Source organism: Lithobates pipiens, unplaced genomic scaffold, assembly GCF_037356315.1.
Source record: "Lithobates pipiens isolate NorthernLeopardFrog02 unplaced genomic scaffold, aLitPip1_a1.2 Scaffold_3, whole genome shotgun sequence".
NCBI lineage: Eukaryota > Metazoa > Chordata > Amphibia > Anura > Ranidae > Lithobates > Lithobates pipiens.
In genome coordinates, this window is record NW_027507790.1 from 41,526,195 (window position 1) to 41,552,935 (window position 26,741).

At 46.1% G+C, this 26,741-nt stretch overlaps 1 protein-coding gene across 1 annotated transcript in view; it reads left to right on the plus strand.

The window, feature by feature from the left end:
• The window catches only part of UPB1 (beta-ureidopropionase 1), a 51,228-nt gene that overhangs the window by 18,721 nt on the left and 5,766 nt on the right, over positions 1-26,741 (plus strand). The window contains exons 4-9 of the mRNA XM_077461544.1: positions 3,221-3,315; positions 5,774-5,935; positions 11,037-11,206; positions 22,306-22,387; positions 22,511-22,553; positions 22,800-22,954. Of these exons, the coding sequence (XP_077317670.1) occupies positions 3,221-3,315; positions 5,774-5,935; positions 11,037-11,206; positions 22,306-22,387; positions 22,511-22,553; positions 22,800-22,954 (707 nt within the window). The remainder of the gene's footprint in view (positions 1-3,220; positions 3,316-5,773; positions 5,936-11,036; positions 11,207-22,305; positions 22,388-22,510; positions 22,554-22,799; positions 22,955-26,741) is intronic.

Sequence of the window (26,741 nt, forward strand, 5' to 3'; positions counted from 1 at the left end):
CTCAACTTCGGCCCTCAAGTACCCCCAACAGGCCATGTTTTCAGGTTTTCCTTTATAGGTGCTTTTAAATCAGAGTCAATGGCTTGGTACATTGGACAGCTATTTTATCTAAGAGAAATTCCCAAAACATGGCCTGGGTACTTGAGGACCAAGGTTGAGAACCACTGCTCTATATGACCTGTATATTAACCCTTATCCTGCACATTAACCCCTTCAGCTCCATCCTCCCATTGTGGTGTGACCTGTACATTAACCCCTTCACCTCCTCTTCCCTCTGTTTGATCTGTACCTGAACAATACACTGTATCTAATTCACCATTACCAAGCTCCATGTTTTAAACACCACAATAATGGCATGTTTCTTCATTTCCAAAAAATTGTGGCAAAAATTCAGATCACCTTTGAGTGTCTACTATCCAAAAAGGGGTAATTATGGCAGTGTTCGGAACTGTCTTGTCATCATTATTTGATGTGTTTATAAGAAAAAGTAAGAGGTGTGTGTTTACTTTTTTTTTTTTTCCCCCTTTTTTATATAGTAAAAAAAAATGAAAAACCCCAGTTAATATTGAATATCGCCAAAAAAAATGTTTTTAAAAATTAATTTGGGTACAGTGTTGCATGTCTGAGAAATATTGCAGGCTACTACTCGGGGGGGTTGTGACGGACATATCATGAGCCACCTAAAAAGAATGAATCATCCAAGAGCATATTATTAGTATTCCTCATTACAACTTGGACACAATCGGGTGGATTGCTATGCACGTTTATATAGATATTAATAAAATCAGGGGGGGGGGGGGCAAGAGCTGCCAAATTTTATAAATAAGGGAATTCCATTCCCAATAAGTGGGGCAGGTCCCACCCAATCACTATTTACAAAGAAATAGGTGATACCCAGGGTTAGCATTTTTCTTCTTTAAATAATTTGGTTTACTGTGCATGTAAATTTATATTCCTATTTACTGACTTGTACATGAAAATATGAAACTGCTACGGAGAGCTGTACATCTGTGTGGCATTTCAGTGTCACTGTGGATGTTAAAGTTGGCATTTGATTTTAGATCCGTTCTAAGCAATTAATGATGTTGGCACACAGCTGTATTTGACCCCCGTGCACAGAAGTACATAAAGGCAAGCTGTGGTCAAGGTTACTGGACTCAGTTTTTATGTGTGCGTTTCACATGCATTTCCTTCTCTATCTCTTACTGGCAATAGGAAAGCCACCCCTTGACAGGAGAATTTGAATTATCCAGGTTAGAGGTAGCCAAGCGTTAGTGAAGTAAATGTGTAACATGCTGTTATACTGTAACAAGATGACCACCCTGTGAAAACAACTCGGGTTCAAGGACAGGCAGAGGATTCTGCTTTTGTGTAGCCAGGGGCTGTAACAAAAACCGTTACAAGGGTTCATTTTTACCTGCTGATCTGCCTTCCTTGGAGCGTCAGCTCCTAGGGCAGTGATGGCAAACCTTAGCACCCCAGATGTTTTGGAACCACATTTCCCATGATGCTCAACTACACTGCAGATTGCATGAGCATAATGGTAAATTTGGTTGCGAAACATCTGGGGCGCCAAGGTTCGCCATCACTGTCCTAGAATAACAACGTTTACTCATGCAGGGCACCGTAGGAGCAGTGGCAGGGCCGCCTTTTTAACACAGGAAAAAGGGGCAGCTCATTCATTGTTGTGGGGCCCAAAGCAGGTGCTCCAAATACTTTTCCAGGTGTAGCAGGTGCCGCCGATTCCCTCCCCCCCGTGGGCTATATGTGCTGGAGGGTGCAAGTCGTGCAGGACAGGAGCAGCTGTGACGGGGAGTGAGGCAGAGTGGCTCTCTGTGTTCTCTGCTCACCCTACCTTCTCCGGTCAGCAGCATGGAGATCAAAGGCAAACGGAGCATGCTTGGGTGGATTCTTCTCCCTCAACCATTTTATGTCAGCAGTGGGGGTGGGATTAATAAAGCAGCGGCAGGAACAGAGCAGCTTGCAGAGGAGGACACTGTGTGTTGCAGGCAATCAGTGAGCAGTAATGATGTACAGTAACCTCTAGCAACCAGTGAGTGATAAGGATGTGCAGTAACCTCTAGCAACATATCAGTGAGTGTGGACCAGTTTTTTCGGCGAATGACAGCGGCGGAGCTGCGAGACCCACCGAGAAGATGGATGCGCCAGACTACAGGGGACAGCGGTGACTTCGCTGGCTCCTGTGTCAGGTAAGTGACACATAATGGGCTACTATGCGATGCATAGTAGTCCATTATGCTTTGCCTTTGCAGGGAATGAAAGAGGAAGTAAACTCATCAGGGTTTACTTCCTCTTTAATGCGGGTAAAACACCAAGTGAATTTAATTACCCCCCCCCCCCCCCCCAAATCAGCCACAGAACCTGTGTAATTAATATGCTTTAGGGTTTAAAGGATTGAGGTGGAAAACCTAGATTAATTATTCCTTTATTTTTTTTAATTTTTTTGTCCTGTTCTTGTCTCTGAAGATTTTCCTTCACTTCCTGGCCTAGGCATGCAACAGAAAGTGGAAATCTGTACAATATGAAGGGAATTCTACTCCTAGGGCTAGTTCATATGTGTGCAAGCTGTTGCCAACCTTCTTCTTTTCAGAGGTAGTTAACGGGCATTAAGAAGGTGAATGTCTTCTCCTCTCTGCCTGTTTTAATCTTGTAAATGCTGCACTACTGCGTGCATTATGCTTAAAATGGGTTGCGTTTGGAGGCGGTACCACCCGCTAAATGTGTCATGCTGTTTAGTTTTTACAGCTGTGAAGCAAAGCATTGCAGATGTGGCATGTGTACAGTTCTGAGCTTCTGCACTTCTAGGTGAGTGGTTCGTGGGCATTAAAACCACCTGCTTTTACTGCTTCCCTGCTTGCCTGTGTGAACAAACTTAGTTGTCACTGGAAAGATGTCCCCAATAGAAGATTTTTCCTTACCTTGTACTCTGGTGACAACTGTAAAGTTTTGGATTTTCTGTCCCAGTGATTACAAGGAAAAACAGAGGTCATATATACTCAGCGAAGATACAGACTAACAAAAACCAGACAGAGGGTTTTAATTCCTCCCTGCTTCATCCAAAACTTAAAAAAAAAAAGTTTGGGCTATACATACCATTTAATTACACTTTAAAACACAGTTTTGAATGTAACATTCCTTATTCCTCATACCTACTTATCTTAACCGGGCGTATGTCTTTTTTTTTTTTTTTTTCTTACAGCAATGCCATTTGCTTTCTGCACCAGAGAGAGGTTGCCATGGACAGAGTTTGCTGAATCGGCTGAGAATGGCGCAACTACCAAATTCTGCCAGGAGGTAACAATAGAGCACAATACCTCTGATAAACCCTTTTAGAGGTGTTTGTTCAATGACTGCCTGAACATTTGTTTGGTGCCACTCATAAGCATATGAGGCCAAAGCTGACATCAGACTAAGGCCTCATGCCCACGGACTTTTTTTTGCAGCCACTTTTTTTTTTTGCAGCTTAAAAACGCCTCTCCATGTTAGCCAATGGCCTCATGCCCACCATGGCGTTTTTGATCTGTAAGTGGCATAGGCGTTTTTAAGCTCCAAAAAAACCCCCAGGACCAGGGCATTCTGAGGCTCCAGAGCTAGATCTGTAAAAATGTCAGATGCCGGTAAAGGGTGTTAAACGCGATTTAACGCTGTATACACAGCGTTATGCACCGTCCAGCGTTTCTCTGCCTCTATTCAAAATCATTGGTTCCCTATGGAAGCCCATTGATTTTAATAGAAGTCGCACCAGAAGTTGGATCAAGATGATGCGACTTGCGGTGCGACTTGTGTGCTGAGAATCTTGAAGGGGAACCCCAACAAAATTTTGCATGAGGTTCCCCCCAAGATCCATAGCAGACCCTTATCTGAGCATGCAGCCCGGCAGGTCAGGAAAGGGGGGTGGCGAGCGCCCCCCCTCCTCTTGGACCATACCAGGCCACGTGCCCTCAACATGGGGGGTGGGTGCTTTGGGGCAGAGGGGGGCCCCTGCGCCCCCCACCCCATAGCACCTTGTCCCCATGTTGATGAGGACAAGGGCCTCTTCCCGACAAACCTTCCCCGGTGGTTGTCGGGGTCTGCAAGCAGGGACTTATCGTGATCTGGAAGCCCCCTTTAACAAGGGGTCCCCCAGATCACGGCCCCCGTGAATGAGTATGGGGTACATCCTACCCCTTCACCTAAATAAAAGTGTCAAAAATAAACACACTACACAGGTTTTTAAAGTATTTTATTAAAGCAGCTCCGGGTCTTCTCCCCTCTCTCCGCTATCTTCTGCTCTTTTGCTGGGTCTTCTCCCTCTGTTCTTCTTCCAATGATGACTCGATGTGATCCCCCGGTGTAATGCTGGGTCCGCCATGTGCAATGACTTATATTGGCATAGGGGTGGGGACACCCAATTACATAAGTTAGAGGCCATCCCCCGAGTGATGACGTCACAAGGGGCGTGTCCTTTGACTTGCATCATCAGGTGTCCCCGCCCCACACCAATATAAGTCCTTGCAAACGGCAGACCCAGCATTACATCAGGAGATCGCGTTGAATCGACATCGGAAGAAGAACAGAGGGAGAAGACCCCGCAAAAGAGCAGAAGATGGCAGAGAGAGAGAGAGGAGAAGAACCGGAGCTGCTTTAATAAAATACTTTAAAAACCTATGTAGTGTGTGTTTATTTTTGACACTTTTTTATTTTATTTAGGTGAATTGGTAGGGGTACGATGTACCCCATACTCATTCACCTAGGGTGGGGGGGGGCCGTGATCTGGGCCCCCCCCTTTCTTGACCTGCTGGGCTGCGTAATTCCAGATAAGGGTCTGCTATGGATCTTGGTGGGAACCTCACGCAAAATTTTGTCGGGGGTTCCCCTTCGAGATTCTCAGCACACAAGTTGCATCATCTCGATCCGACTTCTGGTGTGACTTCTATTCAAATCAATGAGCTTCCCTAGGGAACCATTGGTTTTTTTTTTTTCTTTTTTTTGAATAGAGGCAAAGAAACGCGTATGAAAGCTAGCGTGGCTAAACTGGCTTTGACGCCAATGCAAAACGCCCAAAAAAATCAATTTTTTAACGCCCCTTTTTTCCTGGCGTCAGTACTAGCTTTGCAGCTCATTTTTTAAAAAGTCTGTGGGCATGTAGCCTTATAACCCCAAGGTACATAAACAAAAGCCAGCCATAGATTGTTTGAATCTTGGCCAGATCAACAGGGACCAGCCGAGATTCGAACCATGTATGGGCAGGTTGAATTTACCCAAGTTAATTGATTGATCAACTTAGGTACAACCAGCTTGTCTGACTTATTTTATTTTTTCCCCACCAAGAGAACACAATGGCTCAGCGGGATGGATTCCCATCAACACTGACCCGTGCTTGAAGGAAAGAAAATTGCTCCATCTATAGTCAGCTTAAGAACAGATTTTTATTGTGATAAGATTCCAGTAGTCTATGAAAAAGTGTAATGTATGGGATGTTGATACAAATAGAAGAATGTCACAAGCATTCGTGCAAGCTGGAGGAAAATTCTCAATATGTTCTGTAATGGATTAAAGGAGAAGTATAGCCAAAGCTTGAGGGCTAGATTCTTTTATATGTGACTTTTATATGCAAGATGTTCTTCGCTATTAAATATAGCATATGTGTTCATTTACCAAAATATTCTGTGAATGTCCAACTTTGAGAAATGTTAACAAGTAGTGCAGTGCCGCTTGATTTACTAGTTATTGATTCTTGTGTAATGCCCTCATTGTCCGTTAATGTTTTCAGCTTGCAAAGAAGCACAACATGGTAATTGTTTCTCCAATTCTGGAGAGGGATGAGAGCCATGGAGATACGCTATGGAACACCGCTGTGGTCATATCAAACACAGGTGCCGTTCTGGGGAAGACCCGTAAAAATCACATCCCAAGAGTGGGAGACTTCAACGAGGTGAGATCACCAAATATACTGGCAAAGGATTTCTCCATGCGTTCTTAATCTTGTTTGGAAATGTGCCTACTGGCTGAACATTTCCCTAAAGTGGAACCACATGCATACATTAAAACAATCATAAGATAGCCTAGATAGTGCTATTGATCAAACGTAAATTGAAAATATGGTTCTAAAACCTGATTTTAGTTGTTGAATATGTCTTAGCACAGTTCCATAATAAAGGACTCGCAGGAATAAAGGGGTTGCTAATATAGGTGGGGATGGCCCCCAGTATGTGCTTCCCTTGTACTTGCTGGCGAGTCCCTCACCTGTAGGGAGAGCGGAGGTATTCTTGTGTAAGTAACTAAAAGGGATTGATTTGCTGTGTATGGGTGAGCGTGGTGGTAGTTTATTAATTCTTCCTGTCAGATTGTATCTGGTTGCCCGTACAGGCAAACGGATACACAGAAAGATCTGCAGAAGATCTGCATGGCACCAGCGATATCCTGATTGCTGGTGCAATACTTTACAGGCTCCAAAAAAATGCACAATTTTTTTTTTTACCTGCAAAAAAATGTGCATTTATTATTATTATTTTTTTTTCTAAAATGTGAACTTATCCTTTAAATCAAATTTTTAGTCTGGGATTGCTGATTTAGACAACTTCAGCGGTCTCCTGGTGGCCTGGGAGGCAGCATCACTTCTCTGTCATGTGGCCACTGTGATTGACCTTCACAGCAGTTGCTTGATCGGGAGCCTGTCCCGCTGGCTCCCAATCAGAAGCTGTGACCGAGAATGTTCGGTGACAGCTCAGTGAATGTGCTGGGGGTATGCAGTGAGCTTTTTTTCTGTTGCCATAAACCGTATCTCACAAAAGTGAGTACACCCCTCACATTTTTGTAAATATTTCATTACCGTATTTATCAGCATATAACACGCACCCCAAGTTTAGGAGGGAAGTTTAAGGACAAAAACTTAAATTTTAAATGCCCATCAATGCAGCCTTATTAGTGTCCATCTGCAGCCTTGCCCATCATTGCAGAATGGTCAGTGTCCATCTGCAGCCTTGCCCAACAGTGTCCATCTGCAGCCTTGCCCAACAGTGATCATCTGCAGTCTTGCCCAAAATTGCAGCTTGATCCATTTAAAATGTTTAGGGCCGCAAAGATAAACAGAGCCCAGATGTCCTGTGTACTTGGCTCCTCTCGCAGTCCTGCCCCTTGGCACGGCTCCTATGATGGACACAACACCAGGCCAATAGTGGGACGTAAAAGCTAGGAGGCGGGACTAGGCGTGACTGCGAGCCGAGCCGAGTACACAGTACACTCAGCTCTGTCTATTTCGGCAGCGCTCCTTCCCTCCTGCCCCTCGGAGGCAGCGGTTCGGCGTATAACACGCACCCATGATTTTCCCCTGATTTTAAGGGGGGAAAAAAGTGCATGTTATATGCCGATAAATACGGTATATCTTTTCATGTGACAACACTGAAGAAATTACACTTTGCTACAATGTAAAGTAGTGAGTGTACAGCTTGTATAATAGTGTAGATTTGCTACCCCCTAAAAATAACTCATTAATGTCATTAATGTCTAAACTGCTGGTGACAAAAGTTAGTACACCCCTAGTGGAAAATGTCCAAATTGGGACCAATTAGCCATTTTCCCTCCCCCTGTGTCATGTGACTCGTTGGTGTTACAAGGTCTCAGGTGTGAATGGGGAGCAGGTGTGTTCAATTTGGTGTTATTGCTCTCCATCTCATACTGGTCACTGGAAGTTCAACATCTCATGGCAAAGAACGCTAAGGATCTGAAAAAAAAGAATTGTTGCTCTACATAATGATGGCCTAGGCCAGTGATGGTGAACCTTGGCACCCCAGATGTTTTGGAACTACATTTCCCATGATGCTCAACTACACTGCAGAGTGCCTGATTATCATGGGAAATGTAGTTCCAAAACATCTGGGGTGCCAAGGTTCGCCATCACTGGCCTAGGCTATAAGAAGATTGTCAAGACCCTGAAACTGAGCTGCAGCACTGTGGCCAAGACCATAAAGTGGTTTAACCACTCAGAACAGGTCTCTCCATGGTCGACCAAAGAGGTTGCGTGCACGTGCTCAGTGTCCTAGCCAGAGGTTGTCATTGGGAAATAGACATATGAGTGCTGCCAGCATTGCTGCAGAGGTTAAAGGGGTGGGGGGGTCAGCCTGTCAGTGCTCAGACCATACACCGCACGTTGCATCAAATTGGTCTGCATGGCTGTCGTCCCAGAAGGAAGCCTCTTCTAAAGATGCACAGGATAGCCCACAAACAGTTTGCTGAAGACAAGCAGACTTAGGACATGGATTACTGGAACCATGTCCTGTGGTCTGATAAGACAAATATATAAACTTATTTGGTTCAGATGGTGACAAGCATATATGGCGGCAACCAGGTGAGGAGTACAAAGACAAGTGTTGTCTTGCCTACAGTCAAGCATGGTGGTGGGAGTGTCATTGTCTGGTGCTGCATGAGTGCTGCCAGCACTGGGGAGCTACAGTTCATTGAGGGAACCATGAATGCCAACATGTACTGTGACATACTGAAGCAGAGCATGATCCCCTCACTTCATAGACTGGGCCGCAGGGCAGTATTTCAACATAACGACCCCAAACACGCCTCTAAGATGACCACTGCCTTGCTAAAGAAGCTGAGGGTAAAGGTGATGGACTGGTCAAGCATGTCTTCAGACCTAAACCCTATTGAACATCTGTGGGGCATCCTTAAACCAAGTACATGTGTATTTGCTGAGCAGCTGGTCAGACAGCTTAAAGGGGTTGTAAAGGTAAATGTTTTTTCACCTTAATGCATTCTATGCATTAAGGTGGAAAAAAATCTGACAGTGCCTGCGCCCCCAGTCCCCCCGTTTTACTTACCTCACCCCTCGAAAGTCCCGCGGTCGTCCTCGACTTCCTCTTCACCACTCAGCCTGGCCGCTGATTGGCTGGAGTGGATGGATAGAAAGTAGTGCAGCCATTGGCTCACGCTGTTGTCAATCACATCCACTGACACGGAGCGCTGGGGGCGGAGCCATGTGATACAGCGAGCGGCTATAGCCGCCGGCTGTATCACGGGAGAGTGCCCGCAGATGCTTCTCACCATGCGAGGGAGCTCGCGTGAACGTGAGAAGCACCTGCAGGAGGAAGCAGAGACAGCCGCCGAGGGACCCCAGAAGAGCAGGTTCGGGGCCACTCTGTGCCAAACGAGCTGCACAGTGGAGGTAAGTATAACATGTTTGTTATTTTTTAAAAATAACATTTTTAACTTTACAATCCCTTTAACCCTCAACCCCAGTAAACAGCACTGTGAGTCTCCCAGCCACTTGCTTGTCCATCTTTCTGCTCTATATAGACTCTCACTTTCCTTATTTTTTTCTGCTGCTCACATTGTCACACTTCCTTATTCACTGTTTAGTTTGTCTCCCCAATACTTGCCTTTTACTCTCATCCCAGGACCTATGCTGTTCACATGACTATTTCTACTGTCAGTCTGCTGATTTTCTTCTTTGTCCTCCTTCTTTTTTTTTTTTTTTCCTTCTTTCTGCACAGCTTTCTCTTCTAGACTCTTCACTTTCTACTCAGTCAATACTTGATCTAACATCTTTGCCCCACCATTATCTTGGCTGCTTCCCTTGCACCTCTTTCTCTTCTAGTGTATATATCCAGCATCATTCCTTGGAATCCTCTGTTGCCTGAATGCACCTCAAAAGATTTTTGCTGCAGTCAGCACTGGTAGCGCTGTGTGATCTGCCTGCAGGGCCGGTGCTACCACTAGGCAAACTAGGCGGCCGCCTAGTGCGCTCTGCTGCCTAGGGGCGCCCGATCGCTGATTTCCCTACTCTGTTTCTGTGCTATGTACGTTTTCGGTGCTGTATCATAATTACCTTTTGTAATAAATGTTATAACCTCTAGTGGGCGCTGCTGGGATAAAGTGTGCAGATCTAGGGGGATACAGGGATGCCTCCTCTGTCTGTTACTCAGGCAGCCACTTTGTATCGTCATTATAGAGGCGCAGCACGTCATGATGGAACGGAAGCAAACATCCCCTGCACACCTCTATGATCAGTGCTCTCTACTGCAGCCGCATGCTTCCTCTAGCGCCGGCTTCTGTCACACTGATGCTCGGGCAAAGGGGGTGGCGGCAAAATTAAGTTTCAATTGGGGTTCCAAAAATCCTTGCACCAGCCCTCTCTGCCTGCTGCTAGTATACATACAGTTTTGGGCAACTGAGGACATCAAATGTTTACTAGCCCTGCCAGTTCTGACTGTAGCAGTATAGTTTGTAAAACTTTCTACTCCACATCCTCGGTTGCCTGGAAGCGCTTTTGGGAAGTACCATGATACAAACTGTTCTGCCATAATTAGTCCTGGCAGGGAAAACTGGAACACTGCACAAAATCATTTTTACTGAGAGAGAAGGTGGTGGCTACAGTGATGGACGTCTCAAGTGCTATATCCGCTTTGGTCCCCATGGAATCCAAAAAAAGATTTTTAAATGTTGTGGTAGGACGTCTCCTATTTTCCACGGTAGAAGTGAAGCTCTTTGGACTCCCAGCCATTTGCTATAAATACCCCCTATGTTATCGTAGAGAACCAAGTCTCTTAAAGCGTTTGTTACCCCAACACTTCATATTCCTGATACGTGCCTGCTGTACCATGTACTTGTATGATAAAGTATTCTCTTTGTATTGCTTCCTTTCTGTGAAATCCCTGGTGTTCCTGCCAGTCGCTCTGCTTTTCTATTTAAAAACTGACCACACTAAGCCGGAAGGCACACTGGTCACTTCTCTAGCTGTGCTGGGAACTCTGCCTGCTCTCCTCCAATGATCGGACTTGTCCTTACAGCCCCCTCCCCCCCCCCCCCCCCCCCCCTGCACAGCCATTCAATGGGAAGCTCAGTGTCTGTGTCCTCCCCACCCCCAGCTCTTATGCAGCTGAAAGGGGAAAAGGATATTTATAGTGTGTGTGGTGTGTTTTTTTTATTTTTTATATCTATACAAAAATGGTTTGCCTTTCATTTCTATTTTAAACTAAATGTATTGTATTAAAAAGTGATCGTTTTTACAATCACTTTATTTGTTTCAGTCCACCTATTACATGGAGGGAAATACAGGACATCGAGTATTCCAGACTGCATTTGGGAGGATTGCTGTGAATATCTGCTATGGAAGACATCATCCATTAAACTGGCTCATGTACAGCATTAATGGAGCAGAAATTATTTTCAACCCTTCAGCCACTATCGGGGAACTAAGGTAACGAAACTGGATGATGGACAACAAGAATAGAATTTTTTTTTTAGACAGATAAAGCTTTCTTTTGGTGGTTTTTAAGCACCACTAGGTTTGTTTTTGTTTTTTCTTGCTAAAAAAAAAATGAAAAAATACTGACATTTTTGAAAAAAAAAAAAAAATCCTGACAGACTCCATGGCAACATACGTGTGGGTTAACCCCCGCCTCCACTCCCGCCCTACTTATAGGAACCTTCTCCCATAAATCTTTGCTCCAAGCCAGCAGCCATGTTCCTTTTTTGCCCTCCTCCTAAGGAGCAGTTTGGCTATACGTCTACCTAAAGTTTTTTTCTCTGAAAAAGACCGGCCGGCAGCGAGCACTGGGAATACAAGTCATGATACGCCGATAAGTCCTGGCTATTAGCAGAGTATGGAGTGAGCTAAACAGAAGATACTCCAATAAGCCTTGGCTGTTAGTAGGGTATGGAGTGGGCAAGCGAAGAAGGCGCTGGAAGAGCTAAAGCCTGGCCATTGGCAGGAAAGCGGCACCATGACCAGATAGGGCCACCTGCTAATAGCTGGGCTATCTGCCCCAAGCCCGGTGTGATCAACCTACCTGGTTCGGTTTGATCGTGGAAGCGGGATTGAAGTTGCCGTGTGCGGTGATGTATACTTTTTTTATATTACATATTCCATTACATCAGTTTGTGTGTTTCTGTTTCTTCTCTGGCTCTAATGTCTTCCAGTCTATGGCAGCTGGAGCGCATCTGCGTTCCAAGCCGCTGCTTTCTCTTCCGGCCGGGCATCCCTGGGTTGCTCCTGCCCAGGGCACTGCGGGCAGTGGTGGCATAATTTTAGTGGAGAAATTCAATTGGTGGTCAGTACTGTCGCTGTAGGGATTTTTCTGTAGGCAGCTTGCAACAGTTTTCCAAAGTGCTATGTGCAATCATCATAGGCTCTGCATTAACTCCCTGGTATGCTGCCTGGGTGTTTCTGCTATGATTTGCTGACCTGGGTACTTTTTTGTTTTTTTTAGTTCTTTTAATATTTCCTTTCTATCCTATTTTGCTTTTGTGAGTCTTTCTAGGTCAGGTTGACAATACACGAGATGATAAAGACGTCATTAGGTCACAACATTTTTCTTCAGATGTATTTGTCATAGGTCACTGTCAAGGTCCAGCCTTCATAGCAGAAGCTCTGAATCCTCCTCTACGCACCCACCGCTATGTCAGCTGCTCCAAGGAGGGAGCCTGCTGGGGATGCAGGAGCCGGGTCCCAGAGGGCAAGTCTCTGTGTGAGCCATGCTAAGCCCAGGCGGTGGTGTTTTCCTGCAAATGTAATCCCTAGAGAGGTACGTAGTGCAAGATTCCCTTAAAGAGCGGGATACAAGCCACACAGACCATTGCGGTGTGTTCTCCCACTAGGATGACCAAGAAGAACTGGAACTGTTCCAACCAAGGTAGAGTCTCCTGCAAGGCAAGAGGAAGTTCTGTAAGTGCCTTTTTGGCTCCGTTTCCACTAGTGAGACTTGTCATGCAACTTTGGACACATGGGGTCACAGCCCATTAAGTTCAATGGCACCCGTTTCAATCTATGCAAGTTAGAGTTGCAGCGACTTTGAGGGTGGTTCCTGCTCTACTCTGATGCGACCTTTGGTGCAACTTTGATCCAGAGACTCTAAAGTTGAGTTGGGGCTGCACTTGGAGTCGGATCAGGGTCGCAATCTGAATCGCAAGACTTGGAGACATAGCTGTAGAGAGAGCGTTCTAAATTCTCATTCTTTTTTTTTTGCATAACCAAGTTTATTAAAACAAGAAAAAGTGCATACAAATTATTACATACAGCCAAGGTGTCATTGGTATCAGAAGGGTGTACAGTAAGTAGAGTACAGCCGGTTCAAAACCGGTGTCATGAATAACAAACATTTGTAAGAGGGAACAAAAACCAGGGAGAGAGTGGTAGCTGGTCCCGACCATGTGGGTCAGCCAGACCCAAACCAGAACACACAGTTAGGGGCAAACCATCTAACTGGCAACATAGATTCAAAGTGCCTTACGTACAAGTATCGGAGTCTTGTAACCAACGATCCCATATTTTGTCATATTTGGCCGGGCATCCCCTGTTGATATACACAACCTTTTTATATGGTAAATTATTATTGACCTCCGCCTTCCACTCCGCCAGCCCGGGGGGTGCGGGCCGCATCCACCTCCGGGCAATGACCTTCCGCACCGAAAACAAGGTCTCATGCAGGAACGTCTTAGCGTATTTGTCTATAGTATCTGGAAGTACCCCGAGTAGGCATTGTTTCGGGTCCAATGTGACCGGAGAGCCCATGTGATCGTGCAGGAATGTTATAACTTGCGCCCACAGGCCTTGTATTTTAGGGCATGACCAGATTAAGTGAAAGAACGTACCCACCTCACTCCCACACATCTGACAAAGGGTAGATTGAGTGCTTCTGTATCTGGCAACCCGAAGGGGGGTGAGATACGCCCGGTGGATAATATAAATTTGGGTCAGTCTGTCAGCAAGTTTGGGTGAGACAGCCTTGCAGGATTCCAAAGCCTCCTCCCATTCCCCATCCTCCAAAGGGCCCACCTCTCTCTCCCACCGGGGCCTGAGAGTATGTGCCAGTTTGGTGGAAGCAGGGGTAGTGAGCATGTCATAGAAGGACGAAGTTAATTTGCGGGGGTCAGTACTCTTGATTATGGCCATTAGTGCATTGGTGGCTGACTGCGGGATGGATTCTGAAAACTGAGCCCGGGCCGCATGTCTCACCTGTAAAAATCGGAAGAGCATGTAGCTGGGGAGTGAGAATTCTTCTCTGAGCGTGGCAAAGGTTTTAAGGGTTCCGTCAACAAACAATTAATGCATATAGAGAATACCATGAGTAGACCAAAGGTCTGCATCGGGAAGTTGTAAGAATTCTGACAGAGTTTTATTATGCCATAATGGAGTGTAATCATTATAGAGTGGTATCCCCAGCTTGACAGAAGCCAAGTCCCATATGCGTCTGTAATGGTATAACAAAGTCTGTCTGTTGTCCCCCAGGCCCGCCCCACCAAGGCCCATCGCCAGCGGGTAAATTGAATCTTCAGTGCGTCGAGCCCACCCCGGGCATAGCAGTTGGAGAAACCGCCCTCTGTCCGTTTTGTCTATATGGTACAGTTGGGATAATTGTGCCGCAATGTAATAAAGATTAAAATCGGGAAGGGCCATGCCCCCCAGGTCCGTGGGGTTTTTAAGCACCTGCCAAGCTAATTTATGTCTGTTGTTACCCCATACAAAGGGTTTAAGAAGGGCCTCAAGGGATTTAAAATGCTTCAAGGGTAAGTAAGTCGGGGAGTGCCAGAGAACATAGAGGATCTTGGGTAGCAGAACCATTTTTATGAGGTTTACCCGGCCCCAAACCCCCAGTGGTAGACGGGCCCAGGCCCGTAGTTTGGATTTAACGTGGGAAATTAGAGGGCTTAAATTTAAATGTATATAATCCGTTGGTGATCTGGATACGTATATCCCTAGGTACTTGATAATGCTGACTCGTTGTAATGGCAAACTGCCCTGAAATTCGGTCGGTGGGAAGCTGTCAAGTGGAAGAATTTGGGATTTCCCCCAGTTGATCTTTAGCCCGGAGAAAGTCCCGAACCGTTCAATTGTATGGAGAGCCGCATGTAGAGAGGGGCCCGAGTCTGCCAGGTATAACAGTGTGTCATCAGCATACATGCTGATCTTTTCAGTTAGGGCGCCATGGCTCAATCCCCTGATCTCTGGGTCAGCTTGGATGGACACGGCCAAGGGTTCCGCGGCCAAGGCATATAATAGTGGAGATAGAGGGCAGCCTTGTCTCGTGCCTCTACTGAGGTCGAACATTGGAGATGGCCAGCCATTAGCCACCACCTTGGCCGTGGGCGCCTGGTACAACAGTTGCACCCATTTAATGAACCGTGGTCCAAATCCATATCCCTCCAAGCAGCTCCAGAGATAGCCCCACTCCACTGAATCGAACGCCTTTGCTGTATCTAATGTCACCACCACCCGTGACCCAACTTCTGCGTGTGTAGCCTGTAGGTTAATGTAAAGTTTGCGTAGATTAAAGGAAGTGTTACGGCCTGGCATGAATCCTGCTTGATCCACATGTATGAGGGACAGAATAACTTGATTCAATCTAAGGGACAGTACCTTGGCCAGTATTTTTATATCCACCTGTAGTAGGGAAATGGGACGATAGGATTCGGGGTAGCCCGGGTCCTTCCCCGGTTTGGGGATAAGGACTATCGTTGCCTCCCGCATAGAGGGGGGCAGGGTGAAGTTTTCAAATAGGTGATTAAATAATGCAAGCAGTTTAGGAGTTAGTAGGTCTCTAAATTGGGAGTAAAATTCAACAGGGAGACCGTCAGATCCAGGGGATTTGGATCTGGCGAAACTTGCGATCGCAGTATCTATTTCTTCCGTGGTAAGGGGTGCCTCAAGTGACTCTACTTGATCCTTCGTCAACTGAGGGAGGGTGATGCTGTGAAGGAAATTGGTCTGCATGTCCGTCGGGTCTGTCACTGTTGTTTTGTATAGATCTGCAAAAAATTCCCTGAACTTGGAGGTGACACTGCGGGGGTCTGTAATCCATCCACCCCCTGGGCCATGAAGGGTGATGACAACTGGGGGCCTGTCTTCGCTATGCACTAGGTATGCGAGGAGCCTGCCTGCCTTTTCCCCATACTCAAAGAGTTTCTGTTTAGTAAAGAAAAGCTTTTGACGAGCCTTCGTATACTGGAGTTGATTAACCACTCTACTCTGCATTTTAAGCTGAGTCGCCGTTGCTATGGTGGGATTAGCAGCATATTCACGTTCAGTGGAGACTAGCTCCGTCACTGCCCTGTCAAACGCCCCAGCGGAGTGTGTTTTGATTTTATTTATGTGTGTGATCAGGGTTGTACATGCGTATATTTTAAATGATTCCCATATTGCGGCAACAGATGCGGTGTGATCATTTTCCAAGAAGTACTGCTTCCATTGGGCGATGAGTTCATCATCCCCCGGGAGCAGCGAGAGCCAGAACGGGTTTAGACGCCATGGTCTCGGTGGTTTATCAAAAGGGATACTGAGGGTGATCCAATATGGGCTGTGGTCCGACAGTAATCTGGGGCAGAATGCAGTTTCGAGAATCCGCGGTGCCAGGGTGTGGGACACAAGTATAAAATCTATGCGGGACATAGAGTTGTGGGTAGAGGAGAAACAGGAGTAGGCACGAGTGTGCGGGAAGTTGTGCCTCCATGTGTCTATAAGATGAAAGGTGGAGATGAGTTTAGAGAATTTAGTTGTGTTGGCACTAGCGCCTGTCGCCTGTGTCGTCTGGAGTTTATCAAGGGCCGGACATAGTGTAGTGTTAAAGTCTCCTAACCATATCGCCGGTACTGTGGGGTTACGGGACATAAAAGTAAAGCCTTCCAGGATCACTGTTACACTAAAGGGAGGAGGTATGTAGAAAGCCATAAGGAGAAACGATTCACCGTATAGCTTGGCATGGAGAAATACATACTGGCCGCTGGGGTCAGTTACAAGCTCACAGAGTTCAAAATGTACAGATTTGGCGATCAATACTGAGACACCCCGAGCGTGAGTCGTGTGGGTGGAGTGGTATGCCCATCCAACCCAAGGGCGGCGAAGGGCCATTTGGAGCCTGCCCTCGACATGTGTCTCGACCAGCGCCACAACGTCTGCACGTTGCTTTTTGAGGAATGTAAGGGCGGCCGAGCGCTTAATTTTCTCACGCAGGCCCCTCACATTCCAAGTTAGAAATTTTATAGTTGCCATGGCGCTGTACAGGGGACACCACCTCGCCTCAGTGAAACATACATCCTGAGGTCTAGCGAAGAATATAGTTTGTAATAAAACTGAGGTACTCTAAACACCGTATAAGGCCCCCTTGCAGCATATATACATGTTCCCATAATCAGTTTCTGATAGCTTGTATGCACACTTGAAAATTGTAAATATAACAGCTTAACAATCCCCTCCCCCCTCCCCGCCTTACACCCACCCCAACTTGTGTAGGCATGATCCCTGAACAATTCTGAACTACCATCTGGGACAAACAGTAACTTCACATGTAAGGAGAAAATGAGGAACAATTTCAGCCACTGGGTCAAGTAGTGGCTCCGAGTCAGCCACCACCGAGAAGGAAAGGGATGGGGCCTAGTTATGCGCCCCCGTAGGTTAGTGTAAAAAAAAATCAGTAAGACCCAGTTCCTCCGTTCATCTGCATAGTCATGATTCCCAGTGGATAGCGGGGCGTAAATTCGCTGCACTATGCAGGCGACCTGTAGGACCAGCACACCTCCGCAGCTCCGTGTGGCAGATAAGTGCAGGGGTATGAAAAAGACCCCCATGAGAGGGGCAATGAGATGCAGTGAGTCCACTCCAAATATCCAGGATGAAAAAGTGAGGAAAAAAAAACAACAAAATAACAGCAGATGTGATGGTAAGGGTCCGCGGAAGTATAGAGTTCCAACTGCCTCCCTGGCCCGGAATATCCACAGGGGACTGATAGTCTATGTGGTTTGGGTCCAGGTGGTAACCCAGCAAGGGTAGCTAAGATAGATCAAGTAGTGGTGAAGACATAAGACAAGAACATCACGCCGCATGGCTCACCTGGTGCGAAGTCAGTCTCTCCTGCCATGTGCAGATCTGCGATCCAGCCAGGAGATGACCTCTCCGGGATCCTCAAAGAATGAGACGCGGCCATCATGTTCCACCCTCAGGCGTGCCGGGAAAAGCATTGAGTACTTCAGATGACAGTCGCGCAGTCTGCGTTTGGCCTCCATGAAGCTCTGCCGGCGTTTCTGTATCTCGGCCGAGAAGTCAGGAAATATTGCCACTTTGATGTTTCCTACTGGGATGTTACCCTTCTCTCTTGCCAGCCTCAGTGCAGCATCCCGATCTTTATAGTTTAAAAGTTTTGCAATAAAGGTACGGGGGGGAGCCCCCTGTGGAGGAGGTTTAGCCGGCATCCTATGAGCCCTCTCCACCACCATCATGGGGGAGAAGGACTCCCGACCGTATGTGGTTATCAGTAGTTGTTCCAGGAATGCTGTCGGGTCTTTACCTTACGCTCCCTCCGGGAGACCGATGAAGCGGAGGTTGCACCTTCTCAGGCGATTTTCCATGTCGTCTTGCTTGACGAGCAACTGGTTAATCTGCCCCTGCATGTGTTCAGATCTAGCTTGTAGTGGCGGCAGGATGTCCTCCACCATGCTGATGCGGGTTTCTGTCTCTGTGACCCTTTCGCGGATTTTCTGGAAATCCTGCCTAATCAAAGATATGTCCATCTTGACCTCCTCCATCTGGGCAGTGAGGGATGTCCTGCAAAGTGTGATCGCTTCTAGTAGTTTAGCCGTGTCTCCCTGCCCGCGCTCTCCCCCCGTCTTCTAAATTCTCATTCTTAACAGAACTAGGGGACATCTTGGATAAGCGGAGCAAAGTCGCGAGACATCCCTGCCTTCTGAGCAAGATGACCAAGCTCTATCCATTCAGAAATATGGATGTGAAGCATCTAAAGGCTGCGTCTCTAAATAGATGAGGCCTTGATGAGGCAAGCAAGAAAGCTATTCCTTGGAAGATGCAGTAAATATCCCGGAAGTCAGCTTGGGCTCTTGTGGCCATATCGAAAAGGATGAAGAATGTGGACGCAGTATTCGGGAGTGTTTTAGAACCCTGTAGTTCAGTTTCAGAGCTGATGTCGGTTTCCATGATAAGGCTCCAAATGACATCAGCTGCACAGTGGCATGGGTTATGCTCTCGTCAGTTACAGCAAAGTGAGTGCTATGGCTGGGGCCTGGGCTTGCTGGTCCCTCTTTTAATAGGTGTAGTGTAGCATTCCCTTTTTAGGGAGCTTCATGTTTTGGCAAGCTGGATAGCTCTGTAACCCAGGCCACAGTCGGCAAGTTGAGGTCCTACCTCAGGACCAGCACTGGCTAGGCCAGAAGAGGACAGTCTAGAGAACAAAGTCCAGACAGTGCGTGGGTCCAGATTTTAGGAAGACTTGGTAAGGGGACCTAATATCCCCTCAGAAGAATGCTAAAGCTTGAACTCAGAATCCAAGAAGCTACTGAGTTGGGCTTCAGACTATTAGGATGTCAAAGTGATCCTTTCGGGACATGCATAGTTCTTTAGAAGTCCTCTATCTTCTCTGATTAATTTCCATGGATTTTGCCTCATGCTGAGGTAAAGAAAGCATATACTCATGATTTATGCAAGTCAGTGGTGTCGCAAAGTGCTGCTGTACCAGCCTCCTGAATGCGAGAGATTTCAGGGCAGGTGTTCGCCCCTCTTATGGGAACAGCTTGCAGTGGCTGGTTTTAGACCTTGCACACCTGAGACAATTTTCAGCAAAGGAGAAGTTCAAGGTGGAAACATCGTCCCTGATTCATAGGGGGTCCAGCCAGGTGACTGGCTTGTTTTCAATAGACTTAAGATGCTTACCTTCATGTGCCCATTGTAGAAGACTTCCGCAAGTGCCTTCCTTCTGTTCACTGTAGGTCAAGACCATCTCTAACTCCAGCTATTCGGGCTTTCAACATCACCCTGTGTGTTTTCAGGGCCTTATTGGTTGTTATAGTCTTTATCAAAATAAAGGAGCATACGCCTGTCTAGTTGCGTGTATGTCCTTGTTCTACTGTCCCAAAACAGAGGGAAGCTGCTAGAGCCCAGAGCTCAGGTCTTTTCTTTGCTCTTCAAATTTGTCTGGCTGCTGAATCTGGCAAGGAGAAACCTGGAGCCTACTCAGTCTCTTGTGGGCCTCAGTGCTCAGTTCAATATAATCTTGGATCATTGCCTTGGCTCTGGATCCCGATTATTTTGGATCTCAATATTCATTGCCTGGTATTCTTCCCACCAGCGTGCCTTTCAGTGTCTAAAATGACTGGCACTATGGTGTCTATCGTTCCGAGGATCAATTGGAAGCTGGAGAAGACAGCCTTTCTGGAAGGGGTTTCTCCAGAAGTGGGAGCCAGGAAGCAGACTTCAGGCCTTTCACCATATAACAAGGGGGCGTCAGTGCTCTTAGGTTAGTCAACACTATGGTGGTATCCTGTGTTAAGACTGCCTGGGGAATCACAGCCTGTTCTCTATTACAGGAAGCAGAGCCAATTATGTCTACAACGAATGGTCTCTATATGTGGATGTTTTTAGGTACAGATGCCCTGATGGATCATTGGAAATGCAGTAGGACCTATGTATTTCTTCCAGTCCTGGTCAACCTCGGTTTTTCTATGAAGACTCTAAACAAAGGTTGTGGTGTTAGTGGCAGTGATACCTTATCGGCCAATTGGTCATGGTTCCCCTTGCTAGCACAGTTCAGCTTCTGGAACCCAGTTCACCTTCTCCTCCGGCTAGGCCTTCTGTCACTGAGTACAATTCTACATCTGTGTCTAGCACGGTTGCGTCTGACGGTCTGGTTATCAAGATTGTAGGTCCTCGGCTGCTTTTACATTCATCGCCGCTGTCTTGAATACTAGATGAATGAACGCAGACAAAGTTGACAGGAGTATCTGGTCAAAGTTGTTCCATACATGTCTGCTGACAGATCATGTGGTGATCTAGCAGTTTTAGATATTCTAGGCTTCCTCCAGTTGGATTTAGTTCTGGCTCGGTCAGCTTTATCGGCCTTCACAAGTGTCTAGGCATCTTTCCTGTCCAATTCTTCAAGGAAGCAGCTAGGCTCAACCCTAGGTGTAATCAGAGGTTTTCCAATGGAGTCTCCCTCTTGTTCTCAACTCCCCCTTGGGAAGCGGAGTGTTCTAGGGCTGTCTCCGTTAGAGGCCTCTCTGTGAAGTTTGCCTTTTTCACGATCATCACATTGGCATAAAAAGCCTTAGAGATTGGTTCACTGGTCATGGAGAACTTCCTTGCATTCTTTCTAGTCGAGTGGTGCGGTTACCTTTGCTTGACTCAATACCCAAGAGTGCATCAGTCTTTGTGGAAGACAAGAAATTGTTCTGCCAACCTTTAGTGTTCTAACTTGCGTGGGAGAAGGTATGATGTGGCTTAGTTGGTTAAAGCACATTTCTAGTAAACGGGGAATACTGATTTGACTTCCAGCAGTGCCTTCCTTCAATTTTGGGAATACCTCAGATAAGGTAAATTCATATCTACAAGCTACAGCTTCAGAATGCCTGTTCATTCTTTTGCCAGAAAGGACAGAGAAACGTGCCTTATCTAGTGCGATTGTGGCATGGATTTTGTGTTTCTTTATATGCAAATCTATGGTGTTGTACTCACTTCCTGTGTGGTGTTTCCTGTTCCTGCTGGTTATTATTCAATGAACATGGGTTCTGTACAGTAATGGCTTGTGCTGTCTTTACTTGCGTCACATCAAACACTGATTGCCTAGGCCATCCAACAGGCTCACAGAGCCAAGGGCTTGGCTCCTTTAGAGGTAATATCTGTTCACTCGACCAGGAGTGGGACTACATCTAGGGCAGCTTTGCATCCTGTAGCTCCCAAAGTAATTTGCAGGGCGGCTTCCTGGTTCATCTATATACATTTTGTGTCACATTACTGTGTTGAACCAGCTGCTTTTTCTATCTTCAGTTAATTTTGGTTCACAAGTACTGTCGGTTGATGGTGCTAAACTTTCTTTGCTCAAAATTTTGCCCACCCGGGTGTGTATGGAGAGCTATTTCCCACACGTATGCTGCCATGGAGTCTGTCAGGAAAACTGAAAACTTCCTATCAAATACCGTAATTTTCCTTTCCTGATAGCAGCAGAATATTGTTTCTCTTACATTCACTGGCTGTAGCTGCTCCTTAATTCTTGAACATCGGGTTGTTACGCCACCTTCAGGAGAGGACTGCCTAGTCAAGAAATAAGGAGCTGTGTCAGTCAGTGAATTCCAGAGAAAAGGATTTTACAGCGAGTACAAAAATTCTATTTTTCTGAACCATTTTATTTAAAAATTTTACAATTTGTTTGAACATCGGTTAAGCATCGTTCAAGCGGAGACATTTGAATGTGTCCAGTCTTTTTGTGTTTTTGCTATCTAAAATTTTTGCAGCTGCTAATATGCAAATACACCATTGTGCATGATGTTCACTAGGAAAAAATGTTTTTTCTTTATTTCCTTTAGTGAGTCATTGTGGCCGATAGAGGCAAGGAATGCTGCCATTGCAAATCACTGCTTCACATGTGCCATCAACCGTGTGGGGACTGTAAGTGTGAAATTCCATCTACTTGTCTTGTTATTTTGGTTCTTCTTTTGTGATTTAGTTGCTTTAACAAAGTAACCACATGTATTGTACCTTCAGTAATTTTCCCTGGCTATTTATTTTTAGGAGCATTTTGAAAATGAATTCACATCTGGAGATGGCAAGAAAGGTGACAAAATATACTTGTATATATTTGCCATGCGATAGGATTTATTGAAATATTTATAAATGAACCACAAATCCTGCAACAGCACATCCTGCCTATCGACAAGTTCAAATTCCCAAAATGTCACACTTATTAAACCACAAATATTTTTTTTACTAAACTTTATTTGAAATCCTAAAATATTAATCCTTGTCAGCGTCTGTCACGATTGCAGACATGCTGAATGTACGTCTCTATCTTTTTTTGCAGCCCATCATGACTTTGGGCATTTCTATGGATCTAGTTATGTTTCAGCTCCAGATGGGAGTCGAACTCCTGGCCTAAGTAGGGTTAGTGAAGGACTCTTGATTGCAGAGATGGACCTTAATCTGTGCCGCCAAACCTGCGACAAATGGAATTTCAAGGTGGGTGTCCTCATTGTTAACACACAATTGTTCATACAGATACAACTTCACTTTTATTGTAATCCCAGGTAAAAATGATCCAAAGGGTTACAAAGCATTAGCTCCAATAACATGCTGGTAGGTTAATTGGCCCTAGTATGTATCACACAGGAAGCATCATTCTGTGGCCAAAGTGAGGCTTGGTTATACAGGAAGCATTACACAGGAAGAACTGCACAGAGCTGGTGATGGAAACTAGGCTTTGACCCACAGAGAGGGTATTTATGGCGATTATGGGGAATGACGCTTATGCTCCGTAAGTCAGATTAGCAACAAAAACGGTTGAGCGATAGCGTCATCTCCTGTCATCGCGTTTGGAGAATCTACCTCTGAAACCACTGTGTTCAGTACATGCTGTTTTAACAGTCTTTTCATGTAATTGCATTACCTTCATTAAACCCTAGTAAAAAAAAGGTTTTGCACTATTGTGGCATTTGTCTCTCATTTGGGGTATATGATCTGATGTCACGGTTGGAGTAAAAGAAATCTGATGTCTTCCCTGGTGGTGGCTTGAAGTTTTTGTGGAGTGGACCTCTTTACAGACGTGGAGTTTTCCAGACATACAAGCCTATGTTGACCCCCCCCTTAACAGGTGGTCAACACTCTTTGAGGGCACATCCTTTTTTTTTGGTGGTGGTCGCACAAGGTGGAGGAAGTTTGTGACACAAAATTCAAACTCACTATTGTCACATTTGTGACTCTTGGACTCGTTTTATATAAATTAAGCACAACCTACTTGTTTTACAATGCATTACAAAAAAGTGATGTTTTTTTCTGTATAAGTGGATGTACTGATAATGGTATATAAAGTGTGTACAAGGATGTGGCAACTGCCGATCATGCCCTCCCCATTCCTAATCGATTGGGGTTCTCAGAAGTGAAGGGTGAGCTGCTAATTGTGTTAGTGTTTGGCTGAAGTCAATTATTACCAATCAACTGTGTTTACTCTTTTGAAAGCATAATGGCAACAGAAACTACCCAAATTACCCTGATCAAAAGTTTACATACCCTGGTGATTTTGGCCTGATAACATGTACACAAGTTGACACAAAGGGGTTTGAATGGCTAATAAAGATCCATACCTTTTCTTGTAACTAGTGTATGTGTGTATAAAAGGTCAAAGAGTTTCTGGACTCCTGACAGACCCTTGCATCTTTCATCCAGTGCTGCACCGTTTCTAGATTTTGAGCCATGGGGAAAGCAAAAGAATTGTCAAGGGATCTGTGGGAAAAGGTAGTTGAACTGTATAAAACAGGAAAGGGATATAAAAAAGATATCCAAGGAATTGAGAATGCAAATCGGCAGTGTTTAAACTCTAATCAAGAAGTGGAAAATGGGGGGCGTGGCTTAGCGGCTGATGTAGGAGGACGTGCATGCCTTGAGCTCCGCCGGCCATCCGTGCTTACATTCTTACAGTCTGATCTGAAAAGCTATTTTTTGAGTCCTTACCTCCTGCCACGCTAGGAGAAGCATCCCGGACCACCGCGACATATCTCGGGACCCCCGCTGTGATGTCCAGACGCCATACCGGAGGGAAGGGGCTGACGGACCCCCCAGGCCAAGATGGCGCCGGCACTCGGCGTGCAGCCAGAGACCAGTACAAGGAAGCGGCACAAAAGCTCCTCTATGGTGGTAAATCGTACAAAGATGCCCTGGCTGGCCAGCCTTCTCCTCAAGCTACCCCTGGAAGTTCTCCTGAGGCAGATGACACAGTCCCCTTGGAGGATGATGATGGATTGTCCGCAGCATGGCGCACAGTGAGTACACCTAGAGACAGTGATAGGCCTGAGACACAGAACATCCCCTCTCCAGTACCAGAGGGAGAACCTACGCTAAGGGACATATTTGCTGCTGTTACCTCCTGTAATCACTCTATTGCAGCCCTCTCAGATGACATCAAAGGGGTTAAGGCTGAAATAACTTTTGTCCGCCATGACATGCAAAAGCTAAGGGAGAGGACAGCTGCCCTTGAAGGCAGGCTGAGCACAGTAGAAGATGATCTGGCCCCCATGCAAAGGGATCTGAAATATAATTGCCATCTTACCGAACAGCACGCTATGCGACTTGATGAGATGGAAAATCGCATGAGACGCAATAATATTCGCGCTCTGGGGATTCCGGAACGTGTTGAGGGTAAAAACCCGGTTGACTTTATTGAAAACTGGTTAATTGCCACCTTTGGTAAGGACTCCTTATCACCGCTTTTTGCTGTGGAACGCGCCCACCGGGTACCGTCTCGCCCCCTACCTCCGGGCAACCGTCCCAGGCCCTTCTTGTTTAAACTCCTCAACTATAGAGACAGGGACACCATTCTCTCTAAAGCGCGGGGGCTGTCAGACAAAATGGAGATTGAGAACTCCAGAATTTCGCTATTTCCGGACTTTTCAGCAGAGCTTCAGAAAAAGCGTGCAACATTTCTTGAGGTTAAGCGACGCCTTCGGGACCTTAACGTTCAATATGGTATGCTATATCCGGCCCGGCTTAGGGTTACGGCTCTGGGCTCTACGCACTTTTTTGATCGCCCTGCGGCGGCGGCACAGTGGATTGACCAGGAGCACAACGCACTCAAAGCCGCCAAGCTTCAAAGGTCTCCTCCACGATAATGACAGCTTCAGACAAGATGACTGGACTTACATTTCTTCAGGCCCGGCGGAAGGCAAAGGTTTATGGCTCCATTACAGACCCACCAGAGCTACATGATGCCTGCACATGTGAAACCCTGTTTGCCATCTAGAAGAGTCTTCTATGGGTGTTTCCATGGCCTTCTCCCCGCCCCAGAGTTCCGGATGGGGGCTATTAGACTGCTGCTTCTCCCGTTTGGGAGCCCAGCGGGCTTCGGTACAGAAGATACCAAAGTTTTTTGCTGTTTAACGGTTTCTCTTTTCTTTTTCCTTTTACTTAATTTTTTCTCTCTCAGGACCACAATAGACACGGACTATATCCCAGCATATCTGCACCCGTCTGGGCGACTTTTTCTCGGTACTGCTGCTCATGAAGGACTTTTTTCTCCCCCTTTTTGGGACATCTCAGTTGATGCGACTTATCAGTCGCTTGTTGTTGATATATATGTGTTAAATGCATCTTTCCACCCTAGTTGCTTACGAATGTTAATAAGGTCACTCCTATCTACACTTATGTTTTGTATTCCTGATGGCGAAGGTTAGATTTCTCTCTTGGAATGTCAGAGGGCTGGGCAGCCCGGTAAAACGGCTGGCGGTGTTAAAACACCTCAAAGATATGAAGGCTGGAATTGTGTGTCTGCAGGAGACACATTTTGCTCCTGATGGTATGCATAGCCTTGGGCCTAGACTGTATACCCAGCAATTCCACTCTACATACTCTGCTTATGCAAGGGGAGTGAGTATCCTAATTAGACAACATACCCAATTCTCTTGCTCCCAACAGGTTATTGACCCAGGGGGGAGGTACATCTTTTTGCTGTGTAAGATTGCTACTGTACATTGCATTATTGCCAACGTATATATCCCCCCTCCGTATTGGGTTTATGGCACAGTTCCCTAGCATACCCCTACTGGCGATGGGCGATTTTAATAACTATGTCAATGGCATGTGGGATAAGATTCCAACGCCTCCTTTGGTTCCCTCCCGCCCTAACGGTGATACTCCCTTTGCTGCCCTATTAGCTGAACTTGGGTTGGTGGATGTCTGGCGGAGAGCCCACCCCCACACCCGATTGTACTCCTGTTGCTCTCCAGCGTTTGGGAGCTTGTCTAGAATAGACTTGGGA